This window comes from Corvus hawaiiensis, chromosome 14, assembly GCF_020740725.1.
Source record: "Corvus hawaiiensis isolate bCorHaw1 chromosome 14, bCorHaw1.pri.cur, whole genome shotgun sequence".
Lineage (NCBI taxonomy): Eukaryota > Metazoa > Chordata > Aves > Passeriformes > Corvidae > Corvus > Corvus hawaiiensis.
This window is the reverse complement of record NC_063226.1, coordinates 12910323-12933385: the sequence shown is the minus strand read 5'-3', so window position 1 is coordinate 12933385 and position 23063 is coordinate 12910323. Positions and strand designations below refer to the sequence as shown.

The 23063-nt window shown below is 35.8% G+C and overlaps 1 protein-coding gene across 4 annotated transcripts in view; it reads right to left on the bottom strand.

Moving 5' to 3' along the window:
* Nucleotides 1–23063, bottom strand: part of STAG2 (stromal antigen 2) — a 76094-nt gene that overhangs the window by 14695 nt on the left and 38336 nt on the right. For all 4 annotated transcript variants that reach the window (XM_048318640.1, XM_048318639.1, XM_048318636.1 and 1 more), the window contains exons 3-22: nt 22876–22954; nt 21599–21760; nt 18782–18878; nt 17434–17510; nt 15662–15866; nt 13226–13377; nt 11932–12005; nt 11694–11817; nt 10513–10611; nt 10337–10416; nt 9700–9807; nt 8725–8836; nt 8029–8146; nt 7200–7303; nt 6229–6321; nt 5944–6033; nt 4679–4882; nt 3064–3134; nt 2630–2717; nt 2446–2526 (exon numbers count right to left, since the gene is read on the bottom strand). In XM_048318640.1, coding sequence (XP_048174597.1) covers nt 2446–2526; nt 2630–2717; nt 3064–3134; nt 4679–4882; nt 5944–6033; nt 6229–6321; nt 7200–7303; nt 8029–8146; nt 8725–8836; nt 9700–9807; nt 10337–10416; nt 10513–10611; nt 11694–11817; nt 11932–12005; nt 13226–13377; nt 15662–15866; nt 17434–17510; nt 18782–18878; nt 21599–21760; nt 22876–22954 — 2218 coding nt within the window. The remainder of the gene's footprint in view (nt 1–2445; nt 2527–2629; nt 2718–3063; nt 3135–4678; nt 4883–5943; nt 6034–6228; nt 6322–7199; nt 7304–8028; nt 8147–8724; nt 8837–9699; nt 9808–10336; nt 10417–10512; nt 10612–11693; nt 11818–11931; nt 12006–13225; nt 13378–15661; nt 15867–17433; nt 17511–18781; nt 18879–21598; nt 21761–22875; nt 22955–23063) is intronic.

The window sequence follows — 23063 nt, the reverse complement described above, 5'->3', positions numbered from 1 at the left end:
ATCATGTGAAGATGTAGCCCTGTAGAACTGGGGAAGTTGTAATATGAGACCAACTGTGTAACCAGCATCAGTCCAAAGATGTAATACACCTGAGGGACGTCTAAAAACTATGCCTGCAATCTAAACTGAAACAAGTCTCTCCCTTCAAGAAAGTGGGTAACACGCTGGGTACAGCATGTTGTTTAATCCCAACAGGATTAACAAAAGCAACAGCTTCTCCTTGACAGGAATTTAAGTATAACATGATTTTATTAGTCCTTTTCTACACAAAATCTTTTCTCTCAACATTTACCATTCAGATTACTACACTGATGCTAAGACATTATATGTGGGAATATTTTCTTTCCTTTATACAGTATTATTTACATTTTTATTAAAATTGAACCATTTATATAGTCTTCAATTTAGTGCATGTATTATGAAGCTAATTCCCACACTTAGTTCACAAACCTGTTCACAAAGAGCAAAGTCAGTAGATGTTGACAATGTTGTCAGAAGCCAAAAAAAGCCAAAATCAACCAACTAAAAAAATCAACCAACCAACCAACCAACCAAATCTTTAGGCACAGTACATTCCTGTCACTTCTGTTTCTGTGCTTATTTTTTGCTGTTGTACATTCCACTTTCATTGAACAGAAGTCAACTGAACTTCTGTAGGTACTTAGTATATTTGGCAGCAGTCAAGCAGTTATACAATAAAATAGTTGTAAATCAGAAGTTAAACCAATGTAAGCTTTAATTTACCAAATTTTATTATGCAGGAGCAGAAGATAGTCTCTTTAAGGGACCACTTTTCAATTAGGTTCTTTTCATTCCTGCTGAAAGTATTACAAATTACATTTTGCTGCAAAACAGCTAGGTTAATCTTCATTTCTAAACTAACCTGTCAGTATTTATCTCATCTTCTGCCATTAGGCTTGTGATAAATCTTTGATCACTGTTACTGCTGTTTATCCTTTAAAGTAACAAAGCCTCCAGATCCTTCACACCCCTAGGTGCCTCTGAACAATCTGTGTAGCCACTTCTTATCAGGTATTTGGGGTGGGAAATGTGAAAAGCCACTAGAACACAGATGGGTAAACCAGCCAGCCAGTGGTCAAGTTCCTATTCTCTCTTAACACCTTCAGACTATAATTAGTCACTGGACTAAAGAAGTCTGAACACATAGGGAAAAACCACCATAATCTGATACAGCTGTTCTCTGTTATAGGATCTAAATTAGTACAAGTTACATAGCATGATTTTCCACTCCTGCATCTACTAGAAGCTCAAACTACCACATCCTAAAAAAAAAAAAAAAAAAAAAAATTAAAGGAAAAATGTATGCACCCTCACATTAAAATGAGAATACTGTAATAATGGATTATTAATTACTCATACATTATTAATGCCATGAGTTCCCTTTGTTTTCTCCCTAGTAAATTGTGACAGTCATATACAACTTCTTTTTCTTATATTAATTACAAGCATGATAATCAGAACATTTAAAAAACCTGAAGAATTTACTTGTCTCCTCCCTGACGTAAAGAAACTCAAATAATGTAGTGCAACTCCAGCACAGATTTTCAGTAAAAAAGCACTCCTCTTACAGGACTGCAGAAAATGTATGTTTGATTACAGGGATTACGTTTCTAAAATTTTAGTTAGAGAAATCATCAAAATGTTTTGGCACTTAAAAAATCCATTCGTAACTACCTAGGCCTTTCAAAAAAAGCCTTTTTTCATTAAGCAGTTCAGAGTGAGCCACCTAATCAACCTCTTCAAGCAGCACTGGATACAGGAAACCTTAATCCTTCCTCTAAGATTTTTCAAGAAGTGAAATTAGAAAGATGACATTTGCCAGAGCTTTGCCCTTCAAGATTACTATACATAGAACCAGAACAGGGCCTCTCATCATTCCCTGAAAAAACCTGAAATTTAACTTAATCTTTTCATGTCTTTATTTAACAACAGATTTAAAAGACTGATGAAGAGTAAAGTAGAATAGCTACATATTGAGCAATAAGAATACTATGATAGTATACAAATTCTTAGATCTCACTGACTTGTCACTGATACTCTTCAAGGTTTCCAGACAAATTCAAATCCACTACTTGAGAGTAGAAAGACTGACTATACTGGGATAACTACCATTCTACCCCTTCTTAGCATTGTTACTGTGCCTGATAGGTATCACGTTTATTTACTATTACTGTAAAATTCCATCAAATTAAACATAATATTGACATTTAAATAATAAAAACAATTAAAGGAAGTACTAGGTTTGTAAGTCAAGAATGTGACTCCTAAAACTATGAATTCAGAAGAACTTATTTTAAAAAGCAGGATTAGGTAGGTATCAATAGAAAGAAAATTCCTAGTCTTAATTCCATCACAGTTCCCACTTGATGACACTGCAGCTATTTACAAATGTTTATTTACCAATACAACTGGAACAAGGCATACCTTTGTGGAACTGCTTTCAGTAACTTTTGCTAGCTGCCAAAGGATTACATAATGAGTACACTGCAGTGCATGAATAACAATCTGAAATCAAAAGGAAAAAAACCATTAGATGACAAAGGCCAATAAAAGAGAGCAACAAAAGCTATTTGTAGTTTTGCCTGAAGAACATGTTTTAACTACAGACCTGTTCTGGCATGTCTCCATTTTCAATGCCAGTTTTCAATAACTTGTAGTTGCAGCCAAACAAGTCCCATCTTGATAGGTCATGAGCACTGGAAGCATTAGAAATGAAGCAAAAAATATTATTTAACTAATACTCTTTCTGCAATTTGAAGTTAACAACTACTAAAAGCCTAACTGGTCAAAAAAAAAAAAAAAAAAAAAAAGAAAAAAAATTAGTGTTGAAAAAACCCAGCCATTGAATACCTCCACACCCCAACCAACACACACACACAATAAAAAAAGCAAAGCAAAAAAACCCCATGAAACTGCATTAAAAAGTAAGATATATCATATTAAAAACAAGCAACCCCCTCACCACAAACTCTGATACTGAATTAAAAACAAACAATCCCCCACACCACAAACCCTGACAGACATGTGCAGAAGCCAACTTACTTGTGAAAAGCAGTGATTCTCTTCAGTGTTGACAAGACTTGATATGCATCATCTTCATCAGGTTCCTCCCCCTATTTAATAATCATATAGTGAGACATCTCAAGCAGTGTAGTCTAAGTGAACTGGGGAACTTACTAAAACCAAACACACACACACACACCCCCAAACTGGGGGGAAGGAGAGGGTGGGGACCTGATTCTAAATTATTTATCATGTCACATATGCTTTTAGAAGAGTTAAGAGAGATAAGGCAGCAAGCAGTTCATATCTAGAAATGGAGTCAATGATCTTAAGTGTCTTTTCCAACCTAGACAATTCCATGATTCCATAAAATAGAGGCAGAAGAAGAGAGAGGAGAGGGGGGTGGGGAGGAAGGAGAAGGGAGGGGGGAAAAAAAAAACTGAAAAAGCCTAGGATAGTGGAATACAATGTATAATATAGGTGCTTCTATTTTCTCTGAAGAATCCAGCAGAGGCCACTGTCAGACAAAAGACATTGGACTAGATGGGCCACAGGTCAGTACTTCAATCTTACTTCAATCACAGAAAAAAAGGCTTTGAGAGAGGTAAGGGAACTGGTTTGTTCTAATCGTCCCATAAGTTCTGACAAAGTTGCATTTAGTAAAAAAAGAGGAGTAAAAATTAAAGGGTCAAAAAAGTATCTACTTGTACATAAGATAAACTATCTGAGGTCAAGAAACTCCTCCTAAGTCTAGCAGAGATAATGCAAACTTTACTATTCTGTAGTTGCACAACCCATCAAAGAACTACGGATTTCAACACTTCCACCAGAGTATTTGCCATTTTCCTTCAAGCCAACTTCTGACATCTCATTTCCTTGCTTTACTTCTCATTCTTTCTTTTTATCACAAAGGGAAATAAATGGGCACATTTCTTGTTTAGGATTTCTAGAACGGAGTTCTAGTTCAGAACAGAAAGCAAGAGAAAAAAGGAGATCTTGATAAACCACATGCATTTAAGAAACGTTAAGAATGAAGCTGTCAAAAAGACACTTCCTATGCTCCTCACCACAGATGAAGAGGAGAAACAAGTTTTGTCTGAATGTCAGAGATCCCACATAGTACAGTAAAATACACTATCAGAAGATTCTCACTTTTCAGATCAACACAGTGTGGGAACAAAGTTATTTCTGATCTACTAACTGCATCTGCTTGCATTCAGGAAGGGAGGGGGAGTGTTTTCTACAGATTTTGATATTTAACAACAGTAACATGCAACTACAGGCAAGACTAGCTACAATAGTACATCTGAGAATCCATGGGGAAATACAATACTACAACTCTCAAAAATGTAAGCCTCAAAAGCTAAGAGTAAAAAGTTTATGTATTTAATTGTTTATCTGAAACTTAACTCAAATTCCCAAAGGATTCTTGTCAAAAGGAGATCAAAATTAAAGACTCACTGTCTTAATCTAAAACACAGTCTGTGTTCACACTATGACAGCAATGACACTGTTGCATTATTGCACTCGACTTAACAGTTTTGAAATTCAGAGGGAAGATCCTATCCCTAGCTCTGGCTTGCAGAGAAAGACAGAAAAACATACTGAAAATATTTACAAGGGCAGGAAAAGGTGATCCTGCACATTAAAATACCTCTTGCAGGAAGTCCTCAAGAAGTCGATTAAACTTGTCTGCCAATTCATCTATTAACTGACTTCTTGCAATGTCAACTCTGTTAAAGATTGTGAATTCTTCATTACAGAGAGCGTGGTAGGTTTTTGAACAGGCTTCCAAAACATCTATATCTGTGTGCTTCTCCACAATATCCCGGATTTGTCGCAGTAAGGCATCCAAATGCTACAAGGCAGACGAGCCAAAGAAGAAAATATTTATTTTTATTTATACATATACACACAAATACACGCATTTTTAATAAACCTTAAGGAATTTTAAAAGGTAAATTCTGTTTACTACTTTTGTAACTATGATACAGAACACAAACACCTTCTAGAAAATCAGTGAAGCTTCTGAGAAACTAAAAGTCTATTTACCAAAAATCAAGTTGGAGCTTGTAACAGACCAAATCACCAAAGTGATTAAAAATTTGCTATTGTCAGTATGGTCTTACCTAACACTTGAATTTGCAATGACAACTGAACAACACAGAAGTATTTACCTCCCACTCACACAAACATTTATGCATGTTTGTGTGTGTCTTAAAAGCTGTTTAATTGAAGATTTAGTTTCATAACACTCTACTGTCCGCCAGCTAAAGCCAACTTCAGCTGTTCACATATTCCTCCCCTCAACGTGAGTTACTCAGTGCTGCTCTATCACTGCAGGCTATGCTGTCAACTACACCATTTTATCACTTTTTGACTCTAATGATTTCCAGCTACTTCCTTCACAATGCAATAGCACATTTGAGAAGGAGACAGTAGAGATGAGAACAGCTTCACCAACTTCATAAGCATAGGAGATAAAATGAGAGCAGTAACTTCATCATTTGTGATCTGGTATTCTTCCTCTCTTTCATGCAACGATGATGGTGGTTTTCTAGTTTCAGTGACAGAAAAAGAAAACTTACTGAGCTGTTTCTACAAGCTTGATCTGTCAGACAGCTATCTCAAATATGACCATAACCCAGCAATAAATATTCTCGATTTAAGTTCATCTAACTGGCAAGATTTTCTGTTAAAACCAGCCAGAAAGGCCTTAGAAAACTCAAACTTTCATTATCTCTAAAAAGAGCAGCCAGTCACAACTCTGAAATCCAAGTCGCATTATCAGTAAGGGTAACAATAAATAAAATCTCCTTTACACAAAAGAACACTCCTAGAATGGTGACTGAAATTCCCGTGACTAAGTCTAAATTCTCGGACTTTTCCTTTTATGTTAACATGTGGATGTTACTGTACCTTTTCTAATCGCCCTGTTGTATAAATTTCCAAATCAAAGTACTGTGGCAACTGCAGTAAGTTGGTGACTTTTTCTGCATCTACAGAATACTGCAAAATCGGCAAGGAAAAAGTTTAGATGAAAAAGTCTTGGACAACATAATTCATTACAGAACAAGTAAATACAAACAAAGATTAGTAAGAAAAAAAACAATAAAACTCGTGGCAAGCTGTATTATTAATTACAGAAATATATTTGTAAACAATCAACAACAATCCATCAGTGAGAAATGAAATTAAACCTACCTTTGCTAGCAACTGAGGAAGCGCCACCGCAAAAAGCTCAGTGATTTTTGTCCTGTCATCCAACTGGGTTTTCTTCTCCTTTGCTGTCAGCACCTAAAATATTGGTATTGTGAGGATTTTACAACTAAAAGTTCTGGTGCAAAGTTTCATTATCATTAATGAAATGATGATTAGGTACATGGACCTCTAAAATCACTGTAAAATATCAACGTAAAGCAGGAGGGAAGCGTGCAATTAAAATAAAAAGAAAAAAAACAACAATTCAGCATTCAAAAAATGCAATTCAAAGTTAGTCGTAACACTATTAAGATTATCTTGAAAACAGAAGTGATAACCTATAACAAAAGGTTTACCTTTCCTGCAACAAAATAACATGACTGGAATGACAACGTAAGAATGGGAACCCCTTCAGCTTAGAACTTTTAATGATATTTACTCAATTAATTTGTCAAACCTATCTTCCTACAAGCTTTCAACCTGTAATTAAATGGATTTCTTACCAAAAAGATGCACCAGTCTTGAGAGAAGACTGCTTAATGCCTCAGTAAAAGAGGCTGTCTAAACTCTGTATAATCACAGAAATGCCAGTCGGTGGACTGGCCTTCTTCCAAGAGACTATGGAATGTATTTTCCTTTCCCTCATTTTGCTCTTTCACACTGAAAATAGTCTTAGCTTTTCCCAAACATTGATTCTTGTCCTCCTTTCAAACCAATACTGTTTTCAAAATCAAATTTTATTACCTTCAATAGTACAAACAAATGCAGTAGTTCAAACAGTACTAAGCACATGCCAACATTCAGAAAAAGCAAACTAGCCAGGGTAGTCAGATAAATGGAGGCTGTGGAGACCAAAGCTGAATCTCCTATCTCAGTCCCTTCAGCAGCAACAGCCTCCAATCTTTTCCTTCTTCCCACACTGGCCCCACAGAGCCATTCCCACATCTCTGGATGAGTAGTTTTTTGCTTCCTACCCTTTTCCCTGTTCCTCTTCCCACAGGTGGATGACATTCAGCCGCTTGCCGAATTGTACACAGCATTATTTCAATCAGTGCACTTTCCTGTCTGTCCGTTAAAGCTGAAATTTAAGAAACAGACATTAAGACACAACTTATTTTTCACTTTCCACAAGGATCACAATATGTTGGGGTTTTTGCTTGGGCTTTGGGGTTTTTTTTTGGGTTTTTTTGTTAAAGGCAAAAAGACAGACATGTAGACCAACAGCTCATTTCCAGAGGTGGGGGTGGCAGAGGGGATAGAGAAAATAAGTACTGTATAAAACGACACCAGAAAATATTGAAAAATTGAGGGAATATCACTGGAGGAGTCACAGAAACAGATGGAATAAATATTAAGTTTTATAATCGTTTTACTTCCTTTCCACTTCTCAGAGGTCCATTTACTAGGACCTAAGAATTACAGAATTAAGTCGGGGGTTTTGTTTGGATCTACTGACATTAAAGAAATTATAGTATTTTTCCATATGGTATTTGTAACAATAAATTAACCAGTTTCACAAGCAACTTAAGTTTCTCTAATGCCAAAAGTGCAGCCTGAACTTGTGGAACAACAAGGCAACACTGCACGCTAATTCCTTCTCTTTTCTTCTAACCATTGTTCTTGTGTCACACTTCCATACCACGTGGTGATCTCTTTCTACTCTTCCTCACATTTCATAATTGGTCTTAGTGACTTCTTACAGTCATGGAAACATAGAAAATACATGTAAACATCTTTTTCCTTATTTCAAGCCTAACAAAAACTGCACAGCAATATAAACAAATATCTACAAAAATCTCTTACGTTCTTCTCCATTGAGAGGCTCCTCCAGCAGAAGACTGTTCATACATTCCCAGTCCTTCAAGAGGTCTGTAGCACAGTCCCACATGCTGTCCACAAGATAAGCAGCATGTTCGTGCAACTAAAATGAGAACAGATTAAGTATTTTATCAGCAATGAAGTTCATTACAGAACTATAATAAAGAGTATTTCTCGCACTTGGCTCCTGCCTGTGGCAAAAATACAGAGCAAGTTTTGCAAGCTCTCTGTTTAAACTGAAGATTTTCTTCCCCAATTAACTTAAAAAGATGAATCCAGACCAACAGCTACAAGGAGTAGTGCTACAAGATCTGTCAGAACTTGGGGGATAGGTGGGTAGAGGTTGCTGGGTTTTTCTGCTTTTTTCTCTCTCCCCTTTTAACTCTGTTAAATCACAATTTCTTTACATTTACACATCATCACGATTGTCAGAGTAGCACTCGCAGCCTGTCTCAACACAGTGTACTGACAGACCCTTCAAATAAACACAACCACACAAAACAGTCTTCTGACCCCCAGGTTGCTCAAACAACAGGAAAACCAGGACAGATCATTATTAACCGATGAGTGGGGAAAAGAAAAACAACAACAAAATGTAACTGAAAAAAATTAGAACAAAGCTCAACAAAAAAACCCACACACACACCACAAAAACAAGGATATCCCTGAAACCCAACTTACTTCACTTTCCAAAAAGAAAAACACTAATGTCTTCACAAGATTAGCATTTGGACTTTGTCTTCCCCTCCTTTTCAGTATTCCATCATCTTCAGCATCTCTGCGGCTGAAAAGCCTAAAAGAAGAATTATTTCTTGACAAGTTTCTTCTTCCTTGCCTTCACCATAGTCAATTCACATCAAGATATCTGGTTTTTATGCACTAAATACCTTGTTGCTTGGCTCTACATTTTATTTTGAAAGGAAGTAATTTGGGACAAGTATCATTTGAACCATTTCATATATGTGTTTTATATATGCTGAGTCGATATTCCACTGACTGTTTCCAGTGGAATGTATAATTGTAACAAAATGCTTTAAAAACATCAGTGATAATTGCAGGTGCTTGAGGTCCTATGCTCTGCCTTAGCAAATTGTATTTTCTGATCCTCCCTACAGGAGACTTTAAAGCAGCTAGGAAATACTGGAAGGAGGTCTGGTAAGTACTAGACGGAAACTCTATTTTGTTCTCCTACACACTTGACACATGTTGGATTTTTAGTGGATTTTTTAAAATGAAAAATATTTTATGAAATGGTCATATGGGACAATGGGGAAGAGGCAGGCACAGGGGAGGAACTACAAATGGGAAAACACTCATTATGACACAAGCCCAAGTTTTAGGCCCCAAACTATGTAAGCATTTTAAGACATTTTACAGGAAGGATGGGAAAGGAGAAGACATAGGAACATTTTTATTATATTCCCTGAAGGTACAAGCTTTCAAAGTGCAGCCTTCAAAACTGCTCTCTATTTCCCATTTAGAAAAACTACAGCAGTTCAGGAAATACAGTAATGTTACATTTTCTCTTCTTTCTTAAGGCCACTTTATGATTCATTTTTTCCTTAATTAAAACTAGTAAGAATCATCATATTAATGCACACAAAATGCACAAAAATCTATAGGAGCAAGAAGTTAACTGTAATTTCTCCATCTTACTTTTTATAAAGAAATTCCCCTGCAGCAACTGCTACTGGCCGATGAGCTGAATAAACCAGGTGGTAGACATTTTCACAGTCTTCTGCAGTCAGAACTTCTTCACTACTCCTAGGGGAAGGGATGGGAAGAAAGAAAGAAAGAAAGAAAGAAAAAACCAAAAAAGGCTGAGTCAACAAAGTATGACCTCTAATGAGGGAGATGGAAATGAATGAGAACCTAGACCTTTTCCTTCAGTTTATCATCCTAAAATTCAGAGTCTTAGTTCCAAAGTCTTCCTGAACAAAATATAATGATGAAATACGAGCTACTGCTAGAAGGTTATGCTCAAGAGTTCAACTACCGCGTAACGTTCAACATATTCCGTGTTCTTCATTTCAAACATTCCATGATAGTTTTTAACTATGAGGCTGAATTCAAAGTTCCCCTACACCTACCAAACTGTGGGAGATAAGTAGTAACACTGTTCTAGACAGATTACTTTTGAAATTCCATTTTGTTTGAGTGCAAGATGTACAGACATTTCTATAGCCTTCAGATTATCTGAAGCATCATGCTGCTGGCCTCACCCACAGGGATGAGAAACACTCAAGTTTCAGTATGTGTTGTACGTCAGATAAGGAAATATATATGTACTTACTGTAAAACAAGAGTGAGTAATTTTATTGCTTGGACTGCAACATCATATTCTTTGTCAAGAGTCATAGACACAATTCTGTCCTAAGAACACAAAAGAAAATATTTTTGAAGAGGAAAGAAATGTAATGCAACTTCAAAAAAAATTCATATATACCAGAAGTAAGAAGTTACACTAACCTTGAACCGACTGGTGAAGAGCTCCAACTTGGAATTAAGCTCCTTATTATAGTAAAGCCCTTGCAACGCAGTTAGGCATTTGAGTCTTACTTCTCCTTGCTAAAAGAAAATTAAGAACTGAATTAAAAGTTAAGTATAGGATACAAATGTGACCTTCCTGTCATACAAGACAAGTTTCTTTTACAGTCAGAATTAATTCAAAGACAAAGATTAAATGCTGTCACAATATACTACTAATAATCATGCTAATGACATAAGAATATAACCTTGTTTGTAACAAGGCAGTGAAGCAACAAAACCAAACAAAAACCTCCAAGGTCTTACTGCAGTTACCATCTCCATAAATCAAAATACACCTGTTTCGTTCTTTCTAAACACTCAAGATATTTCTATCTTTGATGACCATCCCTTGTGCAGTCAGAATTACTAAGTAGATAATGGAAGAAATATTCCTCCTGAAATACAAGATCTACTTCAGCAGAGAACATGTTTTAAGGTATAGATGATCTCAAGCAGTTTCTATCATCCACTGTCAGAGGTTATTGGGTTTTTACACCAAGCCCATGAACAGCACAGTAAGACTCAGCATCCCTCATTTCTTTCACTTAAAAGTCAATAGCTTAAAGTTTCCAATGCAAGAACTGAGGCAATGTGCTGACTCAACAATGAGTCAGGGAATATTTGTAAACTATCTATTGACCTCTCCAAGCAGAGAATAGTCTCTAGGTGGTAGTTGGTAAATACAGCTTGAGGCACTCACCAGCATAAAAGGGGGCTTTTCCCATGCTTTTTACAGCTAGATGAGAACGCTACAGAGTTTCTTAACTTGGCAAAACAGAGAACTGCCAGGCTACAGGGCTACATTTGTCCATATCACATGCATTAATTTGAAGTAGTTAAGTACTATGAATCACAAGTTTGCATCAGCAATAAATAAATAGAAAAGATCATTTGCCTACAAATAACAGTTCCTTAAAAAAATCTGTATGTACTCTCTAAAAATATTCAAAAGATTCAAGTCTGGCTTATACATATTTTGAAATGCCAGTACTTCTGAGTGATAAGGAAAGCAGTGACCAATTCAAACAGTTAAGAGATCCAAACCTAGTCTGGAAATATCAATAACAAAACCCAAGGAGTTCTGCTTCTTGGTTCTGCTCCTTTTGCTCAGTGCAGTTTACCTTGTCATGCATAGTCCATCCCACGTATTTTAAGTAGCTGTCATTGAGAAAGGCATCACTGTACATTTTCATCCATATTCCAATCTCCTCAATGCAGATGGCTCTTATTTCAGCAATTGCATCTCTGTGGAGGGAAGTGGGGCAGTAAGTTCAAACAGATGAATAATCAGAAATAACCTGTCAACAGCTTCCAGAATAGATTAATGGTGCTACACATTACTTACTAAGAGAAACTTACCGGTATCTATGCACAAAAACACCTTTAAATATTGCATTCATCATGTTTTCTATTTCATCCTGATTTTCTTGAAGCTGAAAGAATGTAGAGAGTACATAAACAGTGAGCAGCATTTTTACAGTCAGATCAGATGGTGCTGATGCTAGACAAAATAAACTAACATTTAACATTTTAAGTGTGACCATTAAATCCTTTCATAGATTTAGAAATATTCACAGATCTGTTTCACAGTACAATATGCTATTATTTAAGAAATTGTATCTACCACAGCATACAAATTCTAGTAATTCTGACCACTGGAAAACAGTTCTTCAAGTGCAACAAAGATATCTTGGGTTTCTGAAAGGTCCTTCTTAATTAATTTATAAGAAAACCTGATTTCATTTTCTAGTAATATCGGTGCTTTTTTTATGTATCTCTGTATTACTCACACTAGGACTGGCCCTGCACACACATCTAACAAAACTACATTGAATAGGTGGTTAAGAGATCAGTCTCGAACTGCAAGATCTTTGGGAGATGACCAGAAGACAAACTTGTTAGTTTGTCTAAACTGTCAGGAAAAAAAAACCCTTAACAGGTAACAGCACAAACGCTGAAGAGCAAAGGTGAGATGTTTCCTTTGATCATCAAAAAGTTATTTCTGATGTCTAAAAAACAAAAACCTAAAAGAAAGCAAACACCACCACTCAAAAAAAACCACCAAAAAAAACCCAGAAACCAAACCACTAGTTGCCCCAAAAGTAAAAACTGAAACCTGATTGAATTAGGGCTTTCAACAAGACAACACTGTCAGCAATGAATCAGCAAGTCTCTTTTACACAAAAGAAAGAAAATAGAAGTAGACTGAATTTTCAATTTTGATAGTGCTTTCTGTAGATGAAAAAAGCCTTATCTAAAGCCTTTAAACACACTTTCTGCTGAGATCATTATAAAAAGCAGTATTTTGCTCCAAGATCACAGAGGTCTTTTCTAGAAGCCAAAACCTGACAATGTATGGTAATTCTTGGTACATATTTGAGCTCAGTGTAGGAAGATCATCGAGAAATACAACAAAATTGTATCTATTACTGATTGCGGTCTCTCTCACCAACCTTAATACAACACTACTATTTTTAAGACTCGACATTTATTTCTTTTTACAGAAAACCCAACAGTAAGAAGCACCTTTCAAAGTTTTTTAAATATTAATAGAGAGACTAATAACTACCAAAACCAATTACAGAACAAAATTAATTATTCGCTGTCATTTATGAACACTTATCCTATGCATACCATCTAGAGTTGCACTAACCTCCTTTCTCTTCTGTAGTAAGAGTTCCAGCCTATCATTAGCTCGTTTCCCAATTATTTTATTTCGTTCTGCTTCATACTGCCGCTGTGTGTTGTCCATGTTAATACTTAGATTTAATGCCACATTCACTAAAGCAGTCATCAGTTTCATGGCTACAAAAATAAGTGAAAAGAATAAGGATTATTTAAAAGGTTACCTGATCAAAAAAAACTTAGAAGAAAAATCTTCACACCTCTTCCTGTCAACCCTTTCTGTATTTATGAAAATATAGTCACTGTAAATTTTTAGATACACAAACTTGAGCAATGTCTTACCAAGCACTGCATCATTATTTACCAAGACAATAGATGTAACACTGCTATTCTGTTCTTTTTTGTCGCTTCTTTAATGTTATGTGCATTCTTTTTATTATAAGCAAATTATTACTGTTGAATTGCGATAGAGGGTATGTTTCCTCCCCAAAATGAAGACAGAATATAAAATTTACAAACATAGCTCAAGAAATACTAAAAGAATTCCATTATCAGAGTCAGTTAGACTGATACCATTCAGTCTTAAATATACAAGAAGTTTCTTTCTTGACAAGGAAATGTCTTAGACAACCAATGCCACCATAACACACCAGTCTTTTCCCCTCAATTTAATTTTCACAAGGGGCAGGTTTTTCAAAGATTCATTTATTAGCAAAAGCAGAGAAAGCACATTAGCCAACTACAAGCCAGAAAACAGAAAAGCAAAATATAAAATACACTTGCACAGGATCTTTTGTGTGCTTTTCTTTTTAAATCAACCCTTTTTAAAAGGGTGCATACAAATAATACCCCATTTTCAGACACTAGAAGGTGATCAATTGTGTACTTGCTTATCTTGTGAGCTCCTGTAACAAGGCATAAAAGGGCTTGCACTGGCAGAGAACACACAGAAAATTCTTGTGCATGTACCACCAGCAAAAAGCTGATGAGCAAGGCTTAAAAGACATGCAGTTATATGGAAATATCATTTCACACTGTGATCTCCAAGGATATCAAGATTAAAGAACAAGTCTCAGCTAATCACAGAAGCCAAAATTACCAGAAGTACCAGTAAACATGGACACAAGGATTTTGTTGGCACTCTTTTCTGTATAAAATACAGTCTTCAACAACACAAACAGTAAAACTCAAGATGAACACACAAAACCAACATAATTGATACTGATGTGAACAAATGCAAACATATGGCTACAAAAAAATATTTTGTGTGACAGAAACTGACATGCAACAGGGCAATTTCTGCAACTTTTATTCAGGCACAGCTCAAATTAAAAAAAAAAAAAAATTATATAAAAACTTGCTATTTAAGACCTAGAATTTGTATTAGTCATATAGTACAACAGTCAGAATTGCTAATACAGCAGAATCTGGAAATTCTCCTGAAATAAAAAGGTTTTGTTCCTCTCTCCATAAGAAATGTCCTGGCTGGTGGAAGTCTCACACAGCAGCAGCAGCCCCATGTGCAGTGTGCTAATGTAAATTCAAGAAAACTATCACAGATATAGAAGGGCTGACAGGACAGTCAGGACTGAAGCCAGCTGTAAATCAGCCAGGTTCAGGGAAGCTAACAATAATTATTTCCAGTGTGGCAAAACCTCAATTCCACGTAGAGGCTGAATTTACCTTGTTCAAAGTAAAATTGGTACAATAACCTCATATAAGCTGACAGCCACACAGTATCATTCACAATCCTTCCTCAGTAATCAGTGCAAGTTTAGGACTTACCCTAGAAGCTCATCCTTTGTCCATACAAAGACATATTTCTTTGAAACACTCTGTACTTAACTCATAAGGGATTTCTTTACAATTAAACAGATTGGGAAAAAAATTATGTGAAAAGGTCAATTACATAAAACAAAGAAATTTAGAGACTGTATTACTGACGAAAAAATTCTTTTAAATTATTTCTAATGCAAAGACTGGAACTGCTACTTTACACTGCACCATGGCCTCAATATGTAGCACAAAATAAGTTTGTAGTAAAAATTGCATCCAACATAAACTACAACTTCTTTTTGACTTAATGCAGAGCACGAACAGGTTCAACTGCGTTTGAGATTAAAAAGATTTACACCCTTATTTATGACCAAAGACAAACTAGTAGAATCAACAGAAAAGTTTGCTTCTATTTACTTTTTCTACTAGACTTAAAGGCAATAAAAACTAAGTACCAATAAAAATTAAGCTAGCAAAGAATGCTTTAAAATAGTGCTGTATTTTTCAGTACCAAAAATCCAAGATAAAAAGCTGTCCCAAAGCAAGTTGCATTAGATAAAAACTGTATCACACAATAAAACACAAGCTGAATGTTGAGTATCAAGAAGTTTAACCAGAGTAATTCTGTCCCGTGCAACACAAAACATTAAACATAAGCAATACCCAAATAAATATATAATTCACTGACCTGCCAGTGTGCTAGTGTGCCGAAACGCTCTGACTTGTGAGTCTGACAGCCCCGTAAGCAGTGAAATGACAGTATCCATCATATATTCATCATATATGATGCTATATTGACATTGTCGGACGAGTACTCCAATGAACTCACAAAAACTGGATTTGAACTTCTTCCACTGGGGGCCAGCCATAGTTAGTGGATAATCTCCACTATCCTATTAAAACACAGAAAAAGAAACAGGAAGCTCTTTCAAACATCTTAAAAGTTATTTCATTAAATAAAGATTAAGAAGAGATGGGTACAACTTTAAAGCCAAAATCTCCAAGGCCTTAGAAATGATACATCAGAAGAATATGATTCCATAAATATGCATATACTTTGCAGCTGAGGCTTGTTGTAACACAAAGACAACATTCTAACCACTAGTTTATCTTTCTTGTTTGACTCAAAAACAAAAAAAATTATATGCATTATAAATCTGCTTCATTACACTAGAACCATCACCTGGACAGTTAGGTGACAAGTTTAGGAACAGTCAGAGCAGGATCATAATAATGTTTACAGGGAAATGCTTACATAGACTGAAACTTCCTGAAGTCATAAAATTACCTACTACAACACCTTGAATATAAAAAACGTGTGTTCCTCTCCTGATGTGGGAGCCTTTACAAATGATGGTAAAATGACTGGGAGAAAAAAATAATCATTTGTGTCAGTGCTTCTGTGAATAGTTTCTTTATGAGGTTGAACAACAATACAGATCGAAAAATAAAGAAAGTATCCATGAAAAGGGATTAGAAATCTGAGAGCTGTTCATTACAATTCTGTTACCAAAAAAAGTGACCATGACTGTGATTAAAAACCCCAAGTACCAACAGTCCCAGGTGTGGCTTTACAAATTTTATACAACTACTGCCTCAGAGCAATCAAATCTATTTATGCATTGAGGTAATTCTAAGGAATGCTAAAATCCTTTTAAAGAAAAAGATATTACATTTTCCCCTCAGTTTAAGCTATGGATGTTTTTAATTATTGGAGGGATGGCAGTGGAGAGAATTGTTTCTGTACTACACAAATTTGGGGAGGAGGTTTTAAAGCTACATTTACGTTCTCTGAAACACAAGATGAAAGGAACACCACTCAAACCCAGGAAAACCAAAACCAAACCAAAACCAAATCAAACCAACAAAAAAAACCCCACCCAAAACAAAAACTACAACAAACAAACAAAACAAAAACAACCCCACCCATCACCCACCAAAAAAACCCCCTACACAGCTCATTTACCCCAACGCTCTGTGGAACAGAAAGTGACAATTTAAAGGGAAAAAAGCCATAATCCCCATGCAAGGAAAAGCATTACTCTTCAACTGGAGAATAATCGAATTTAAATCCCCACAATTTGTAGATTAATGAATGCATAGACATAAATTTAGCAACCACTTTAAGAGAGAATTTAAAGCCTTACATAAACATCAAGATAGGGAGGGATCCCCCATAGTGCCACCATAGTAGGAGTTCCCACTATTTAAAAACTGAAAGTCAGTATTGATTTCTTAAACCACTAATCAAATACGTTGCATACACACAGAGCTTTACTTCCTAGTTTTATAAATTCCGTGAAATAAGAGAGTTTAATATTTTTATTCATAAAAGTCCTGTAATTTTTGCAACTCCTTATTCTTGAAATAAATGTTTAGCAATGTGAAGCAGCAAGATTAGGACAAGTAAAAAGAAAATAAAAATTAATATTATACATAATCAGCACTTCATTAACTTACCTCATCAAATTCTTCAGTCATTTTTCGGATTATTTCAGAATTCTGCATATGTCGGAACATCTCTGCTGTGACAACTCCTACAATTTAGATATTAGGTCATTAGCACTGTTAATATGAAAGCTGTAGATGGCAGATGACATACCTACTGCTACAATGTAAAAAGAATCCATTTTCACCTAACCTACTGATTACACATGTATATTTTTAATAAATTTCACATTTTTTCTTCTAGCATCCATGTATAATAAGCACTTAGTACCATTTATATATGTGGGGTTTATTATTATTCTTTTCAAGAAGTGTGTGCATGTACATACACATCTAGAATTTACTCACTCACTCATATTCGGAAGTCAAAGATACTTGTGCCAGACCTCTGTATCAGCGAGCAATTACACCATCTGAAGTGACCTTTTTGGACTCAATATTCTAAATGGTGCAAGACATTTCTGAACAGCTGTACTGCTACTTATTATCTTCTGCACTGCAATAAACAGAGTGCTTTCATGCAATTTCTATTTGTCTTAGCTTCAAATTGTTAGACCTCCCAAAGTTTACTGCAAAATTCATGACAAGGATCATCACAGAAAGCACTGAGAGATTCTGTGGCTTTATCTTGTAACAAAAATCAAAAGGTCACTACTCTTGAAAGTGCAGATAACCTCTGAGGAACACTGTTAGCTTTCTAGAGATTTACGCACATTAAAGGTTTTATCAGGACAGAGAAACACTTGAGCAGAACAAATTACATCCAGTCCTCCTCTATCAAGCATAGGGACACTGGAAGGCAAGTTACCTTCTCTTCAAAAGGAGGTGAGGTAAAAGAATGGAGGACGTGGAAATGAACAAAGAAAAATCAGAAAATAAAGAAAAAATATATGGAAACACAGTCTTACTGTAGACAGGCAACATGAAGTTGTCCATAATATCTTTTAAAACAAGCATGTCTATAAAAGCTATGAAGCTTTCTTAAAACAATCAACATAAAGAAATAGGTACATCCAAATTAGAATTTCAAGAGTGAACAAGCTGAACTATCAGTGTTAGGAGAGATGGTTTTCTGAAATAATAGCAGGAACAGAAGAAGATGAAGCACACGTTAAGTACCAGTACTGACTTCTAACCACTGTAAATACAAAAAGGCTTAATCAACACTTTAAGCTACAGTACAATATTTCTAAACCTCCTGCTCCCACCTTCGGAAATAGTCATTTAACTCCAAGAACTTGATAATGTAAATTAGCTGTGGGGATGAAACAGTTCTACAACATCAGTAGTATGAAAGCAAAGACTGAGAAACATACTATAATATTACTTAAATGGATGAGTAACCATTTCAGTATCTTACCTTTGCAGCCTGAACACTGAATAAAGAAGTTAATGAGATCAAGAAGTGCTATATCTCTGTCATGTTTGTATGACTCTATCCAGTCATCCACTACAGACTGAAAGAAAACAAATACAAGGCACTGCTCAGTTTTCTTAAATTGAAGACGTTGTTACTTAACTGCTTTCCAGTAAGTAGTGGTTCTTCATCCCTTAAGTAACTTGAACCCTCTTTTTTGATTAATACAGAACTAAATGTTTAAATAATCTTTTACTGTCTTAAGTTCTCAATAACTCATTTTATTCTATAAACATATACCAGTACAAAACTGACACCTAAACATAAAGCACAGTAACGTTTTTGGAGGAAGAATACAAAAATAATTGGGGTATTTTACAGAATCACGTTTTTTATTTACACCCTCCTCCTGCTCTGCCCAACTATTGACACTTCTCTGAAGATACTATTTGTGCATTCAATTCAAACAGCTACAGCTCCCTATACTCTTTAAAAAATGTGCCTCTTTGATGAATTTGCTTCAGCCACATTTGCTGTAACAGGATCAACAGCACTGCCCTACACTCCATGGATATTAATTACTCTGTAGTCACTAAGCCAAATAGGAACAAGCACGTTTTATTAAAAAAAACCTTAATGTGAAGCAATTAAACCTGTGATAATCATTTTGAGAAAACAGAATTTACCTGCAATTATGTTTTAACCATCCATTTGTAGAGTACAAACCATCTACTGCCAAGGTCATAAAAGCACAGAATCACACAATTTTATTAACACAGGTACAAGAGACTCACTCAGGTCTGACCTTTTTTAATACATTCATACCCTTCCCTAAATGATTGAATTCTGAATTTCAAAGACAGTTGGACTATGAAGCATCTCCAAAGCTTCCTGTCTGTATTCTCAGTGCTCACCCTCACAGGCAATATCGCTGCGAGGACAAATAGAACATATTGCCATTGAGAAAAACATCTGAACAGAGATACAGCTAAATCCCTCTTCCCTGAATCTCAGATTGTGTACAGTGTGATGCACAACTTCAACTTCTGTCAGCAAGACAAAAAGTATGAAAAACTCAAAGTGAAACTGTCATGGTCTTTCCAGTAGGAATAGAATCTGTGAACTAGAACTGAGGGGATTGACCTAAAGGGAGGGATGAAATATGAAGAAAACATCTTCAAATTTGGCTTCTAAAGAAGGTCACCATGCAAGAACTGAAGAATGATAGGAATGCAATAAATATTTCAATTAGGCAGTTTTGTTTTCAGAATCTATTCAATTTAAAGAAGCTCCAGCAAAACAGTCATCTCTTGAAGTGTTTTGTCTCTGTGAATGAACCACCTCTTTTTCTCAGAGAACAGACACTAATTCACAGAATCACAGAATGGATTAGGTTGGAAAAGACCTTTGAGGTCATCGAGTCCAACTTATGACTTAACACCACCTTGTCAACTAATTCAGAAGGTACAGAATAGAATTTAAAATAAAATAATTCACTTAAAATTATTACCGAAATTTTTCCAGATAAGCAAACGCTGAGGGCCATGGAAAAAACTTTGTACTCTGACTGTTGAAATGGACTTTATTTTAGAAATAATTTGAGAATTTTTTTTTTCCTAATTTTAAAAAATTGACAAAGATTCAGGTATCAATTTCCCAATTCAAGAGAGTAATCAGAGCTGGCAAAGGTCCATTTCGCCCTTGGAAAGCAAAATATTTTGACTGTATATCATTTTAAACAGTTAAAATGTCATGAAGATACAATTACTGATAACTGGCTGTAAAAGTTGCACACAGAGGAACAGTTAGAGAAGTATTGTTTTTCCATCCACTTTGAAATCGAGCAAAACAAATGATGGGAGTATCAGAATTTCTCCATGCAAATACATCAAAGTAATGTGTTCTTGTTCCCAGCTGTAATGCAGGAGCCTGCAAACCTTGAGAGGACTGCACAGCGACCCAGCTTCCTGTATGTGTGTTACAGGAGCTGTAAACTCCAGACTTCCAATCCCAAAGATAGTCTTTGTTCCACAATGCCAAGGAGTCACAGGAGTGAGTCAGCAGGAAAGCTTCATGGCTGACAGACTTACACTTTATTACACTCTAACCCTATCTTGACTGGGAGACCTACAGACAAGCAAACACTTTTTAAAAAACCCAGCAAAAACAGAGCAGCATTTCTTAATAGTCTGACTTCAGTCCTGTAAGTAAATGCAGCGCAGAGAGTGCCTAACGTAGATACTTGAACAGGTTAAATTTCCCCTAAGTTGACTTGGCCAGAGTATATGGCTACACTGTAATTGGCTGGAATTTGGATCAGGAAATTTAAAGAGGAGCTCTTAAGTTGTAGCTAGTGATTTTACTTTGGGTGCAAGAAGAGAAGCAGCTATATTTTCAGATAACCTAAGGTCTGGATGCATGTAAAAACTACAGATTCTCATTAAGTTCTATGACAACAATAAGTCTGAACCACATTTGTATTTAGTTACCACCACACAAAAAGAACTTTAAAGTCATGCAATCCAAAATAACCTTTTTTCATTCCGGATACTAAAAACTTACTTTGAATCATAGTATGAATTTATTCATTATATATGTAATTACTCATGAATAACATTTTAAAATGAAAAATCAGTTTATTCGAATTCAAACATCAACAAAGAAAAACCACTTTATTTTGATCTTTATATACAAGTAAAACTAGCAAATTGAAGGAAAAAATTACTTGAGATTTCATTTGATTAAACTGCATGTAGAGGAAAATATTGTTATATTTAAATTGTATCTACATCCAAGTCATAGAGATATCCCAGGTCTTACCTGCATAGCACTCTTGCCCATTTTAACTACTTCAAAGAGCATCATGTTTTCCACACCATTCTGTTGGTGATGTCCATTCATCCGATTTGGACCACCAGGTTTCCCTCCTCCGTTTCCACTTTTCCCCTTCTCTGCTGGTCCTTTTTTTCCTTTCTTACAGGTCTGCAATCACACACACAAGAGGTTTTACTTAATTACTATGAAGTATTAAAGAAATCACTATCCATACCATAACAAATATAGACAAGGCCTTTGATTTTCAGCAACTGTATTTTTTAAATATTTTACATATATGTGTGTGTATATATATACATAAACTCAAAAGTTGAGAACAGCAGACCCTGAGTGATACAAAGACCAGCAAGAACTCCGCAGGTTCCCCTTCCTCCTTCCCTCATTTAAAATCTTTTAGCAACTAAAAATGTGATTAGTGATAGTGTACAACACAGATCTTTCTCGTGTTTAAATTGTAAAACAGATTATACGTATTTCCTTTAAAACAGCTAAGGTGATTCCCTTAAAACATCACGAAGTCTCCTCTGCAATTCATTAACCTTTTGTTTTTTTATATGAACATACATTTGCAAGTGGGGGTGAGGAAGAGCAGACAGGTGTCTTCATATTTGATTTCTCAAATCAAGTATGACTTACAGAAAGAAAAACATTAAGTACAAATTACATGACCATTGTGCACAATCTATCACCACCTCTCAATAGCCAGGTGCTCTGCACTGGTACAGGCACATGGGGTGTCCAATGAGGGGTCACAGTCCAGGCCAGCACTCAGCAGGGAAGGAGCCACACATGGTGGGTGTGAAGCCAGTGAGAGGCACATGGGGAAGACAACTGTCCAAGGAAGGGAGAGAAGGGCTGGGAACTGGGTTTAGACCTCCCACTCCACTACTGTAACCTCCTGTCGCAACCTGTTAAAAAAACCCCTTTTAACAGCATAATTGGTTTCTGTTCACTTTTCAAATTAAAAGACACAGAAATCGTGATGAATTTAAGTATAGGATGGAAAATATGCCAAGAAACCAATCAAATCAAAGCTTATCCTTTCCTTCCCTACTTCCCTTATGCCTTCAGAGCACTAAGAAAATACCACTGAAACAGTCAAGATGAAGCCTTTCCATGCAAATACAAATATGAACTCTAGCCACAGAACACTTGCAGCATTTTCAGAAAATATTCCTTGCTCATTCAACTTCAAAGCAAGTGCTAAGCTCTTCAACTTATAACAGTAGAAATATTTCAGTATCCCTGAAGACTGAACATACTTTGCCTTTGCCTTGTTTTTGATTTTTTCCTTCAATATCCTCGAAGTCTGTATCGGAAGAGAAGTGCGTTTCAGACTCCCTGCAAGGATGAAAAGACAAACCATTTACACATTTCATCAGAAACGTTCTTAAATATACTACATAAAATCACAGTATGCTCTCAGTCCAGTAAGTCAACACCAACAGTG